Genomic DNA, 14,361 nt, shown 5'->3' with positions numbered 1-14,361 from the left:
AGGTACTCTACAGACTACTGAATGAAATTAAAGAAGACCTAAACAAATGGAAAGACATCCCTTGACCATGGTTTGGAAAACTTAGTGTCTTAAGACTGCAATACTTCTCAAATTGATTCAATCTAATCCCTATTAAAATCCCAGTTGACAATTTTGCAGAATATGACAAGTTGGTCCTAAAATTCACATGGAAATGCAAAGCACCCCTAATAGCCAAAACAATATGTTTTTTAAAAAAGAACAAATTTGGAGCAGTCATATTTCCTGATTGTTAAAACTTACTTCAAAGCTACAGCAATCAAGACACTGTGATGCTGGCCTAGGAAGAGACATATAGATCAATGCCAGATATCCTCAGGCAAAAGAACAATTGACCTCTACCTTACACCATATACAAAAGTTAATTTTAAATGGATCAAAGAGCTAAAATTATAAAAATAGGTATAACTATTTATAGTCTTGGAGAGATACCAAAAGCACAAGCAACAAAAGAAAAATAGATTATATTGGACTTCACCAAATGAAAAACTTTGGTACATCAAATGATATTATCAAGAAAGTGATAAAGGAAGGTTAAAAATTATATGATTGTCTCAATAAATGCAGAAAAAGCATTTGACAAAATTCAGCATCCATATATGATAAAAACTCAACAAAGTGGGTATAAAGGGACTATACCCCAACATAATAAAGGCCATATATGATCACAAGCCCACAGCTAGCATTGTACTCAATGTTGAAAAGCTGAAAATTTTTCCTCTAAGATTAGGAACAAGACAAGGATACCCACTCTCACCACTTTTATTCAACATAGGATTGGAAGTTGTAGCCACTTAGGAGGAGGAAGAGGAGGTGGAGGAGGAGGAGGAGGAGGAGGAGGAGAGAGAGAGAGAGAGAGAGAGAGAGAGAGAGAGAGAGAGAGAGAGAGAGAGAGAGAGAGAGAGAGAGATAAAAAATAAATAAATGAATGGCATCCAAATTGGAAAGGAGGAAGTAAAACTGACACTATTTGCAGATGGTATAATATTATATGCACGTGTTTGTGTGTGTGTGTGTGTGTGTGTATCTATGTAGAGATATATAGATAGATAGACAGGTAATACACAATGGAATATTATCCAGCTATAAAAAGAAGGAAATCTTCTCATTTGTGACAACGCAGATAGACCTTGAGGGCACTATGCTAAGTGAAATAAGTCAGACAGAGAAAGACAAATACCATATAATCACATATGTGGGTTTTTTTATTAGTTTAATGTGTACAAAAGAATGTAATAGACATTTATCATTTATACCCTTCACAAAGTGATAACCCCCTCCCCAATCTACTACCCCTCTGACATTGCATACAGTTGTTACATTTCCTCTGTCTCTATTCCTAATGCTATACTCCACTTCTTGTGACTATATATATACATATGTGTATATATATACATATACATATATGTATAGAAGTGTATATATACACATATATATACATATATACACATATATATATATAAAAATTATAGTTGACATTCATTATTATTCAGCTTCAGCTTCAGGTGTACAGCACAATGATCAGGCATCTACACCATCCCTGAAGTGGTCTCCCTAATAAAACAAGTGTCCATTGGATAACGTACAAAATATTTACAACCTTGTTGATTATATTCCCCAAACTAACTTTTGTATCCCCGTGGCAATCTATGTGGAACTTTTAAAAAAAAAATACAAAAAACAAACTGAGCTCATAGATACAAGAAACAGATTAGTAGTTGCCAGAGGTGGGGGGTGGAAATTGGGCAAAACTGGTAAAGAGAGTCAAAAGGTACAAACTTCCAGTTATAAAATAACTCATGGGTATGTAATCTACAGCCTGGTGACTATAGTTAATAATACTGTATTCCACATTTGAAAGTTACTAAGAGAGTAGATTTTAAAAGTCCTCATCACAAGAAAAAAATTGTGTAATTATATATATGGTGACAATGTTAACTAGACTTATTGCGGTTATCATTTCACAATATATACAAATATCAAATAATTATATTGTATACCTGAAACTAATATAATGTTATTTGTCAATTATACATCAATTTTTAAAAAGGGGGGAAAAGGCAAGTCATAGAGAGGGAGAAAATATTAACATATATCTGATAAAGGACTTTATAATATGTAAAGTTCTTCTACAAATTATGAAAATACAAATAATACAACAAAAATATAAAAGAATTGAACAGACTCATAAAATAATATATACAAATGGCCAATAGAACAGTAAAAGAAGCTAGACATAAAAGGCTACATATTCTATGATTCTATTTACATGAAATATCCAAAAAGACAACATTTTTAATTAAATTTATTGGGGTGACATTGGTTAGTAAAATTATGTGGGTTTCAAGTGTATATTTCTGTAATACATCATCTATATATTGCATTGTGTGTTCACCACCCAGAGTCAGTTCTCCTTCCATCACTATATATTTGACCCCCTTTACACTTACCCCCTTACCCTCTGGTAACCACTAAACTTTTGTCTGTGTCTATGAGTTTTTGTTTGTCTTCTTCCTTTGTTGCTGTCAGTTTTATATGCTACACATGAATGAAATCATATGGTTCTCAGTTTTTTCTGTCTGACTTAATTTACCTAGCATGATAATCTGAAAATCCATCCATGTTGTTACAAATGGCAGTATTTCAGCTTTTCTTATGGCCAAGTGATATTCCATTGTATATATGTACCACATCTTCTTTATCCAGCCATCTATTGAAGGCAATTTTGTTGTTTCCATGTCTTGGCTACTGTGAATAATGCTGAAATGAACATAGGGGTAACTATATCTCATATGGATAAATGTTTTCAGATTTTGGGGGTACATACCCAGAAAAAGGATTGCTATGTCATCTAGTAATTCTGTCCTTATTTTTCTGAGGAACCGCAGTACTGTTTTCCATAATGGCTGTATCAATTTACATTCCCACCAGTAGTGTATGAGGATTCCTTTTCCTCTTTGTTATTACTCGTCTTGTTGATAGTAGCCATTCTAAGCTGGTGTGAGCCATTGTGCTTTTGATTAGTGTTTCCCTAATAGCTAGTGAAGTTGAGAATTTTTTTTATATATCTGTTGGCCATTTGTATGTCTTCTTGGGAGAAGTGTCTATTCAGTTCTGCCCAGTTTTAAATTGGATTATTTGTGCTTTTTTGTTGTTGAGCTGTAAGAGTTCTTTATATATTTTGGATATTAGCTCCTTATCAAAACTGTTATCTTCTCCCATTCAGTTGGTTGCCTCTTTGTTTTATTGATGATTTCTTTTGCTGTGCAGAAGATTTGTCATTTAATATAGTCCCATTCATGTATTTTGCTTTTACTCCCTTCTCCCTTGAGGTCAAATTCATAAAATCCTCTCTAAATCCAAGGTCCATAAATTTAGTACCAATAAATTCTTTTGTGCAATTTATAGTTTTGGGTCTTATATTTAGGTCTTTGACCCATTTTGAGTTAATTTTGGTATATGGTAACAGATAGCAGTGTAGTTTCATTCTTTTGCAGGTGGTTTCCAGTTTTCCCAGCACCACTTATTGAAGAGACTTTCTTTTCTCCATTGTATGTTTTGGCCCCTTGGCCAAAAATTATCTGTCCACATATATGTGGGTTTATTTCTGGGTTCTCAATTCTGTTCCATTGGTCTGTGTGCCTGTTTTTCTGTCAATAACATGCTCTTTTGATTATTGTCGCTTTGTAGCATAAATTTAACTCAGGGAGTGTGATACCTCCAGCCTTGTTCTTTTTTCTCAGGATTGTTTTGGCTCTTCAGGGTATTTTGTGATTCCACACAAATCTGATGATTTGTGTTTTTTACTTTAAAAAATGCCATTGGGATTCTGATGGGGATTTGCATTAAACCTATATATTGCTTTGGGTATTATGGCCATTTAAACTATGTTGACTCTTCCAATCCATGAACATGGAACATCTTTCCATTTTTTTGTGTCTTCTTCAATTTCTTTTAATAATGTCTTATAGTTTTCAGTCCCTCACGTCCTTTGTTAAGTTTATTCTAGGAATTTTATTCTTTTTGTTGCAACTGCAAAAGGAATTGGTTTTTTTTATTTCTTTTTCAGAAATTTCATTGTTAGTATATAAGAATGCAGTGGATTTTGGTATACTGATTTTGTATCCTGCAACTTTACTGTATTTACTTATTGTCCCTAATAGTTTTTTGGTGGAGTCTTAAGGGTTTTCTATACAAAGCATCATGTCATCTGCAGAAAGTAACAATTTGAGTTTTTTATTCCCTGTATAAAGGGTATCCCAATTTGGATACACTTTATTTCTTTCTCTTGCCTGATTGCACTGGCTAGGATTCCCAATACTGTGTTGAATAACAGTGGTGAGAGGGGCATCTCTGTCTTGTTGCAGATTGTAGAGGAAAAGCTTTCAGTTTTTCACCATTAAGTATGATATTAGCTGAGGGTTTGTCATATATGGCTTTTACTATTTTAAGTTACTTTGCTGCTATAACAATTTTATTAAGTGTTTTAATCATAAATGAATGTTATAGCTTGTCAAATGCATTTTCTGCATCTATTGATATAATTATATGATTTTTGTGTTTTATTTTGTTTATGTCATGTGTCAAGAAATAGCTTTAGTTTACTTCTGAAAATGAAATTTTGAGAAATCAGTGAAAAGCTTAATGAACATGAGGGCTTGTGACCTTTGAAAGCAAACTAACATCAGCTTTTTTTGTGTATGGTTCACTCTCAGGCTTCTTGTGGAGAACTGAGTGGCTTTGCATTTGTAAGAGGTAATAATTACCTCCTACCTTTCATCACAAGCATTTATTCTCTGGAATTTCTAGGAAGGCAGTAAAATTAATAGACACTTGACTCCAATGGAGACCTTTAGGATTATTCCAATTAAATTCATAGAACAGAAGACTGGATGGCTGGAGGATGTATATGTATATTCCTTTTAGTAAACAAAAGAGATGCCTCAATATCACAAACAAATGCAAATATTCTGAAAATGGAAAAGTGTCCATTATAAGACAGTTTAAATTTTGGTGTCAAAATAATAAAAGCTCAAGAATGTATCTGACAGGCTAGAGCTGTCAGCCCATTGGAAAGACTACCTGCACCAGTCTCAGGCCTGTTGGTGAAAACAGTAGAGTAGCAGTTCTCAAACTGTAGCCTTCATTAGAATTTACCTAAAGGGTTTGTTAAAATCCAGTGTTCAGAGCTCTACTCCCCGGAGTTTCTGACTGAGTAGGTCTGGATGGGACCCAAGAATTCACATTTTTAATAACTTACCAGATAGTTTGATGCTCCTGGTTTGGGAACCACTGGCCTATAGCAATCATCTAAACTGGGCCATGAAGGAATAGGTAGGAATTAGCTCAGTTAGGTGTTGAATGAGGGTGGAAGTGCAGTGAGGAAAGTGCAAAAGTTCAGATAGAAGAACCTGCATATCATCCACAGGGACCACAGGAAGAAGACGTGACGAGAAATGAGACTGCTGAGGCAAGGAGCAACCAATTTTTAACTGCCTTTTACCGTACCAAGGAGCTAGGATTTGGATGGAGAACCACTGGAGGACAGTTAACAGGAGCGCAACATGATTACAAGTGCAATTTAGAAAGATCCTTGTGGCTTCAGTGTAGAGTGTGGATTAAAGGTGGGTGAGACCAATAAGGAGAATAGTCAGGAAGCTACTCTAGGAACAGGTTAATGGTCAGGAACTGTGTGGGGGCAGTGAAGGTGGAGGGAAAAATAGAAGGATTTGAAAGATATTTAAGAGGTTGAAATTAAATTCTTCCTTATTCATTCGATATCTGCAATGGGGATGAGGGAAAACTATCTGCTTTGAGCAATTAGGTGGTACTAGTCATTGAGACAGGTGACACCAGAGAAAAGTGGGTTAAAGAAGGGAGGAGTGGAAAGAGGGATGATTTCATTTTGGGACCTGTTGATGTCCAGTAGGTCATTGAGCATACATATTTTGAGCTCAGGAGAGTGATCTAACCTGAAGATACAGATTTGGTACTCGCCAGCATGTAAGTAACTGAAACGGGAGTAGATCAAATTTTCTAGGTACAAGGTGTAGAACAAAAATAGAAGATGGCTACATTCAGGAGATTTTTGAGGGACACTGCCATTTAATGGAAAGACTGAGGAAAAGGAATCTGCAATAGAGACTAAAAAGTTGCTGTCAGAGGAACGGGAAGAAAATCAAGAGAATGTGACATAATGGAAGCCAAGTGCTCCAGCTGTGCCAAAAGCTGAAGGGAGATCAAGTAAAATGAGGAGTAGCACTATCAGTTAGGTACTGTATCAGAAGGAGGAAATTTATAACCTAAGTACAAGTCCTTACAGTGGAGTTTTATGAGCTCAAACCAGAAATGTGTGGAAAGTGAAAACGTAGAGACAGACAATACAGTCACAGTCAATTCCTAGGTTGCCCTATTTTTTTCATAATTTCAACATAATTTCTATGAACTAACCTACTATTAATGATGAGTATTGAATGTATACTTTAAATGCCTTTTGATATTAAGTCCTTGAAATTTCTCGCAGTCCTCTTATGTATGTTACAGAAATAGTGAAACCTTCCAACAGAAGATAGCCTAAAGATTTATATATGAAAAAAACAGTAGAAAAATTAATCTGTATAAGAAGTTTAATGATTGTATTTTTACACAGCTGTATTTCATACAAATGCATACCTAAGGATTTCATTTTTTGAACTTAGTTTATAGGGAGTGAACCCATATAAACTAACAATAGCACATGTTTTAAAGATACAACAAAATTTTCTCCTTTTATTTTAAGACAATTCTAAAAAATACATCTTATTCCATTTTACAAAAACCAATATCCTGAAATGCTTATATCAAAGTGCAGAGTTGTGTTATTGTGTTTCCTAGTATTTGAAAGCCAGTAAAATCAATAACAGGAGACTCATGAGGACTTCTGCTTTGGTTTTTCCTCTCTGGAAATGAAATTGTAGGATCTATAACAATCTTGAATTCTCAGACTATACAATAAATATCCAAAGGGTCATCTGAAAAACATAAAAAAACTGATAATTTAGAAGTGGAATTTTTTTATTGAAAGGTCACCAAACTGGGTTCATATAAGATTCCTCTGCAAAAAACAAACTCATCTGGTTAAGAAATACTTTAAAGTAATTTGAGGAAGTATTTTAAAGTTAGTTTTTAAATCTGTTATTAACTTTCTTTGAGTTTTAGCATTTCAATGTGGATTGTGAAAATCTTCAAGTATCAACAAAATAAATGATTTCCCACATCTTGTCCATGGAAAGAAAATATAAATCATAACTATTTTTCTATGAAGCAATGATTCTCAACCTGATGAAAACCCCTCAGAATAACTTGAAAAATCCCCATGAGTTCCTGTGGGTTGAAGAAAAAAACTTTCCCTCTTGCCAAACAGTTCCACCCATTGTCTCTCAATGACAAGTAATATTCTCTGGTTTGTACTGTGTTATGGGGTATTCTATCTCCTTTTGTTTTCTCCACTTTTTTTCATTTCTACCTATTGATATCCATGAAGGCCCAGATCAATACCACCTATTCTATTGTTATTAGACTTACTAGCTACAAAAAACATATAATAGATGCTGTTTAATAGGGTAGCTATTTGAACACTTATTTCTAGTTAGACTGTAAGTTTCTAGAAGACAAAAACTATATTTTATGAGTCCCATGTTATGTAACATGATACCTACCATATGGTTATCACTATATAAATGTTTGTTCTTTATAATCATATTTCAGATATTCAGATTAAGTCAAACTAGAATTTGAAATAATTCTTTTTTTTTCTGTTATAGTCAAAATATAGAAGACCAGAAAAATGGGTCATATTATTCTTTTGAAATTCTAGTAATTCAAAATATAGAATTCATCCAGGTACAACCAGAAACAAACATGTGTATATAGTAGCTGCAAGTTTCTCTTAGAGAAAATAAGATTGGCAATGGCAAAAATATTAATTTTCCAAGAAACTTCTCTCATTTCTAAGATGGAGTTCTTTGATTCTTTTGATTTACTGATTATAATAGAAGCCTCCTTATGGGATTAGTAATTGGTCAATTCATTGATAACTTTATTTAAGGCAGGAAGACATTAAAGAAGTGTATAGAGACAGTAATTTAAAACATACAAATAATCATTCACCAATATTTTTGAAATAAGGCCTTTTCTTTGTCTATGGGTCTGATGTGTGGCATGTATTGTTCTCTTTCTAGCATAAATTACTATAATGCATAATGTTGGTTCTTTAAAGAGTAGTGAGACTCTCAAGAGTTTTTTATTTAAATCATTTGGGTGTAGACTCTTTCTAGTTTTTATGTTTATTGACCACTCCAATGTATTAATATTTCCTCACTTTTCCCTATGTTAACAGCTCATTTTAGGTACTTACCCTTATGGAGTTTTACCAAAGTATTCAAGATATTTTATATAAATGAGTCTCCTTTTGTTTCAGTCACATATAATTATTTGATTTATGATTTACCTAAATTATATAAGATTATAACAATGGGCATAACTTGGGGACAAATACAACTGATTCTTAGCAAACAGAAGTTCAGCTGGTTGGAGCAGAGGTGCTTGAGGCATACTAGAGAGAGGTAGTACATTAGCTGGCAGTGCTCTGTATGTCTACATGGGGAATGGAAAATAACTGTTAATCTGGTGAACTAGTTAAATGGAAAATAAAGAGATCATCTGTTGTACTCTTATTTGATACTCATATCTTTCTGACACTGCTCCACAGAAAAATTGAGCGTAAGTATTTTATTTAGAATTAAATAACTTCATCCTGGGTTAGATGTAGGACAATGGCATTAAATATATAGAGGGGAAATGATAAAAAAGAATCTGCTAGAATTTTACTGTATGTGTTGTATTAATTCAGGGAGAGCTACCAAAGGTTTATATAGAGAGAAAAATAACATAATACATCCAGACTGATTTATAATGATTTGTATGAAGAATTCATATGAATACTTCATTAAAAAAATGTTGAAAGAATAAGATGGAGTAGGAAATAGAAAAGTTGGGGAAATGAATTTATTTTTGCCTTTTGGAAATTGATTATAGATATCCTCATAGTATTTTAAATTACTTACGGTGGTTTATTCAAGTAACAATTTTGTGATACAAAATATCAGAATGAGAGTGGAAGTTCAAATCATTAAGAATATTCTGGAAGTGAAATTAAATGAAGAGTGGGTGTTTGGATCACTACAGTGAGGTTGGATTTCATCTTCACACAATATTTAGAGATGGAACAGTTCTTAGATATTATCTAATTCATCTCAATCCTGGCTATTTATGTGAGTCACATTTACATGAAAACAACCTCAAATTTTAAAAATTACTCCATTTCTTATAGCTCATCCCAATTTCTTCCTTAATGTAGTGATTTTATTCAGTTACCCTAGTATTTAAATACCCCTATCATTGTTTTCATGTTTATTTAATTACTATTTTTGGCAATGTGATAAAATGACTATGGATGGAGTCATATAATTTGATTTACAGAAAATACCTTTCATAACATTCTACTGTAAAAAAAAAATAACTGGTTCAGGAAATTTTCAGCTTAGTATAATATTGTAAAATCCAACTGCTGTCTTTTAGGACTATTTTTTGATCCCTCAGAAACCTGTTTGAGCAATGTTTGCCTAGATCTTTCTATGGCCCTGAGAATTTGTCTTGAAATATGATGACATATTGAAAAGAATTCCATCCTATACAAATCTATTGACTCACTGTCCTCTCATGAAGGATATTTGTTCTGCCATTGGAAGATAAACTAGAATAAAATTAAGTGAAAATAAAAGCAGTACTGTTTCTGGTTTTATTCATTTCAATTCTGCATAAATAGGTTTTGGTGGGTTTAAATTTCACCTAGGAAAATAAGATATTTTAGAATTTTACTTTCTGATTTTTAGTGTGCCTTCACATTTTGATGTCTTGTTTTTCTAGGGTTTTGAAAGTGTTCCTTTCACGAACAGCCCAACGGATTCCATATATGACTGGTGGACGGGTCATGAGGATGCTGGCAGTAATACTCCTGGTAGTATTTTGGTTTCTTGTTGGCTGGACTTCATCTGTTTGCCAGAATTTGGAGGGGCAGATTTCACTGATTGGCCAAGGGCAAACATCTAATCACCTCATCTTCAAAATCTGCCTCATTGAGCGCTGGGATTACATGACAGCAGTTGGTATGTGGTCACTTGTTTGGTATGATTGTCTTGTTGTGTTTTTTTTTCCAGTAACATTAAAATGAACTTCTTTAGAAGCCTTTCACAAAGTCTAAAGGAATTTCACCTAATATGGTTTTAGTAAAACAATATCATGAAAAGGACAATACTGATATGTGGAATGTAAACTTTTTTCTGAAAGTTTCTATTCTTTTTCAAAGGTATGTAGCATTATTATGAAAATATAGTCAAGTAAATCAGGAAAGAGCTATACAGTAAATAAAGGCAACTTCTTTGTACAGTATGAAGGACTTTCTGCTTTCCATCTTACCAGTGTGTTCCCATTTGATTAACAGTAGCTATTCTCTTGATTTATTTCTTTAATTGGGAGAAAAAAGGAAACATGCTGGCATTTTTTTCTATACTTTTGGTCCTACGGTATATCAGACTTGGTATATAGGGCACTTTTTGTGTGGAGATTTTCTCTGCTAAATCTCTAACTAATTTATCTTTCCTCTAAAAATAATTTCTTAGAAATTCTCTGCAGGTCCAGTATTACACAAAAACAAAGCCAGGCTGCTTAGAAGTAGTAAGAGTTATGTGCCTGAGAAACCGAAGCCCTTGGAAGAACCATATGGTGACTTTGGCCAAAAACACAGATTATTCTTCTGGTGCCTCACTTTTATGGAAAATGAAGAAGAGACATCCATAGGAATGTTTCTGTTCTTAATATTCAGCTGTTTTAAGCTAAGCCTCCAAAGATACCAAAAAAAAGAAAAGAAAAGAAAAGAAAAGAAAACAAACCTTTATTATTTTCTTGTTGACATTCCCCTCAGTAAGGCATGAGATAAATCTTAATTTTATTTGGCAGATGTTAAAAATAAACACATGAGTTTAATTCCTGTTTTCTGTCTTCCTATATTTGGCAATTGTTGGTTGAATATTCATGTTTAGTATTTTTCTGGAAGGTAATAAAATGTGTATTTAGTTTACCCTTTACCCAGAATAATATTTTTCTGGACAAGATATTTTAGGAATCTTATAGGCCTGATATCTATAAAGCAGCATGAATATATAAAGGGAATGGTTATAATAATAATATATAAAGCCAATCATCCTGATTTTGATCAATATCAAAGACGATACCAGAAGATATCAGTAGATCCATATCAGTAGATAGCAGAAGAAAAAGCATAGAACTAAGGTAGGAAGCAATTCTGATTCTGACTTTAGTCTGGACACGCAAATTAAACAAATTGTATAGATATAAAATTTTTACTCAATAGAAACTTCTAACGTTATTTTACATTCTTCAATCCAAGTTAACTAAACTAGGAAAAATCATTTCTCTGTATTACTATGAAGAAAAGCTCACTATATTTCTTTTCTGTTTTACAAAGAATATAATACTTAAATTACTTAATGAGGCATATTTGGGTGGGGAATAAACAAGCAGAAAGTGTGGCCTAAAGGGACTATATCAAACTTAAAAGCTTCTGCACAGCAAAAGAAACCATTGACAAAATAAAGAGGCAACCAACTGAATGGGAGAAGACTGTTGCAAACAATGCTTCCAATAAGGGGCTAATATCCAAAATATGCAAGGAACTCATGCAACTCAACAACAAAAAAACAAACAACCCAATTGAAAAATGGGCAGACGACCTGAAGAGACATTTCTCCAGAGGACATACAAATGGCAAATAGACATATGAAAAAATGCTCAACATCACTAATCATCAGCGAAATGCAAATCAAAACCACAATGAAATATCACCTCAAACCAGTTAGACTGGCTTTCATCAACAAGACAAATAGTAACAAGTGTTGAAGAGGCTTTGGAGAAAAAGGAACCCTCATACACTGTTGGTGAGAATGCAGACTGGTGCAGCCGCTATGGAAGGCAGTGTGGAGGCTTCTCAAAAAAATATGAATAGAATTATCATATGACCCAGCAATCCCTCTCCTGGGTATCTACCCAAAAAATCTGAAAACATTTATACATAAAGACACGTGTGCTCCAATGTTCATTGCAGCTTTACTTACGGTGGCCAAGACATGGAAACAACCAAAATGTCCTTCGATAGATGAATGGATAAAGAAGTTGTAGTATATATACACAATGGAATACTATTTGGCAGTAAGAAAAGATGATATAGGAACATTTGTGACAACGTGGATGGATCTTGAGAGTATAATGCTAAGTGAAATAAGTCAGACAGAAAAAGCATAGAACCATATGATTTCACTGATATGTGGTATATAAACCAAAAACAACAAAAGAACAAGACAAACAAATGAGAAACAAAAACTCATAAACACAGACTATAGTTTAGTGGTTACCAGAGGGGAAGGGGAGAAGAGGATGGTAGATGAAGGTAAAAAGGATCAAATATATGGTGATGGAAGGATTACTGAATCTGGGTGGTGAACACACAATGGGATTTATGGATAATGTGGTGCAGGATTGTGACCTGAAATCTATGTAACTTTGCTGACAGTTGTCACCCCAGTGACCTTTAATTAAAAAAAAAAAAAAAAAGAAGGAAAACATGGCCTATTCACCTAGCATTTACACAATTGTTTTGAGATGTATGCAAGATGGTTTTAAAACTTATTTAGAAGGTCACGTTTATGATCTCTATAGAAATCAATAGGAATATATAACTGATAGCAATCTGCAATTCATTTATATAAACTTTATATATAAATGAGAATTTTATACAATAAATAAGATGCTCTGAGTAGCTATAATGCTCTAGTGCTGTGTTAAGTACTTTGTAGGAGATATAAATGTGTGAAGGGCCTCATTCCCTTCATCTAATAGCTTACTATTGGCTTATATAGATAAATGAGAATTGTTAAAAATGATTAAAAAGCAAAATTAGGTGGTAAAGACTCTTGTTACAATAGTAGTTCAATAAAGGAAGACAACAGTTTAGACTAGAACCCAGGAGTCTTCATAAAAGAGTTCTTTAAGCCATGGGTAATATTTAGATTATTGTAAAGAGGTGTAGAAAACATTCCCTTTGATTGGAATAGTGATGGAGGTGGGTGAGAATTATATGAAACCTGAAGGAAATGCCTAACTAAAAAAGAGGATTATGAAAAAAAAAAAAGAGGATTATGTTGGAATACCTTGTGAATAATGCTGGATGGTTACGTTTATTGTGAGTATTGGAAAATCTATTATAGGAATTCAGAGAACCAGGAAAGCAGTGTGATGAATCAAATAAATTCAATCCAGATTGCTTTTAGGAGATACACAAACACACATACACACACACTTGTGTGCGTACGTGTGTATGTGTGTGTGTATTTTAAGTGAGATGTACCAAATTCAGTGATTTGTGAGTTGGAATCATTTGAATGGAGAAATACCTAGAACAATGGTTCTCACAGTGTGGTCTCAGACAAGCACCAGCTGGGAATGTGCTAGAATTCTTGCAGATTCCTGGACTGCTCTGCAGACTCCCTCAACACTTGGGGATAGTGGGCCCAGTAATCTGGGTTTAACAAATTTTCCAGGTGATTCTGCCGTGCCTCTAAAGTACAAAACTACTGACTCAGAGGAAGTAAAAGGAACTTATTACAACATAATCATCACCTATTTCAGTTGTGCTATGTGCATTTCTTAATACTCTCTGTGTCCCTGATCAACCACTAGAACAGTCTTCACAATGATTATTTCAAGTCTCATGCGTATCCTCTCTTCATACCTCCAAACTATCCATGTTTCTCTTTTGTCTGAGATGACTCCTCCTTAAAAACTCACGTAGGAGCCATGAGAAAGGAGTGTCTTCCAATTCTCGCCTATATATCCACAAATCTTTCTGTATTCTTCCCATTTTCATTTTTCCCCATCATATTACCTAAGCTAACTTCTGTGTCACACTCATCCAACACTGACCTCCTTATCTCCAGGAACCTCTCACTTTATGTGAAAGGTTTCATCTGAAACCTATGTTTATGTGAGTTTCATCTGAAACTCCCACACCTCCCAAATCACTCCGTGAAGAATTTCATTCTGACCACAACTCTCTCTCCTGGCTTATTTGTTTAACTACTCCCTCTCTAATAGCTCTTTGGTGTCATGAGCTATTTTTACTGTACTTTACTGCCACTAAGTTCTTCCTTC

The 14,361-nt window shown here is 33.9% G+C and overlaps 1 protein-coding gene across 1 annotated transcript in view; it reads left to right on the top strand.

The window, feature by feature from the left end:
* The window catches only part of GPR158 (G protein-coupled receptor 158), a 402,394-nt gene that overhangs the window by 363,059 nt on the left and 24,974 nt on the right, over window positions 1-14,361 (top strand). The window contains exon 7 of the mRNA XM_081043867.1: window positions 10,006-10,244. Coding sequence (XP_080899993.1) covers window positions 10,006-10,244 — 239 coding nt within the window. The remainder of the gene's footprint in view (window positions 1-10,005; window positions 10,245-14,361) is intronic.

Source organism: Rhinolophus hipposideros (genome assembly GCF_964194185.1).
Source record: "Rhinolophus hipposideros genome assembly, chromosome: 1".
NCBI lineage: Eukaryota > Metazoa > Chordata > Mammalia > Chiroptera > Rhinolophidae > Rhinolophus > Rhinolophus hipposideros.
This window is presented reverse-complemented; position numbering and strand designations above follow the sequence as displayed.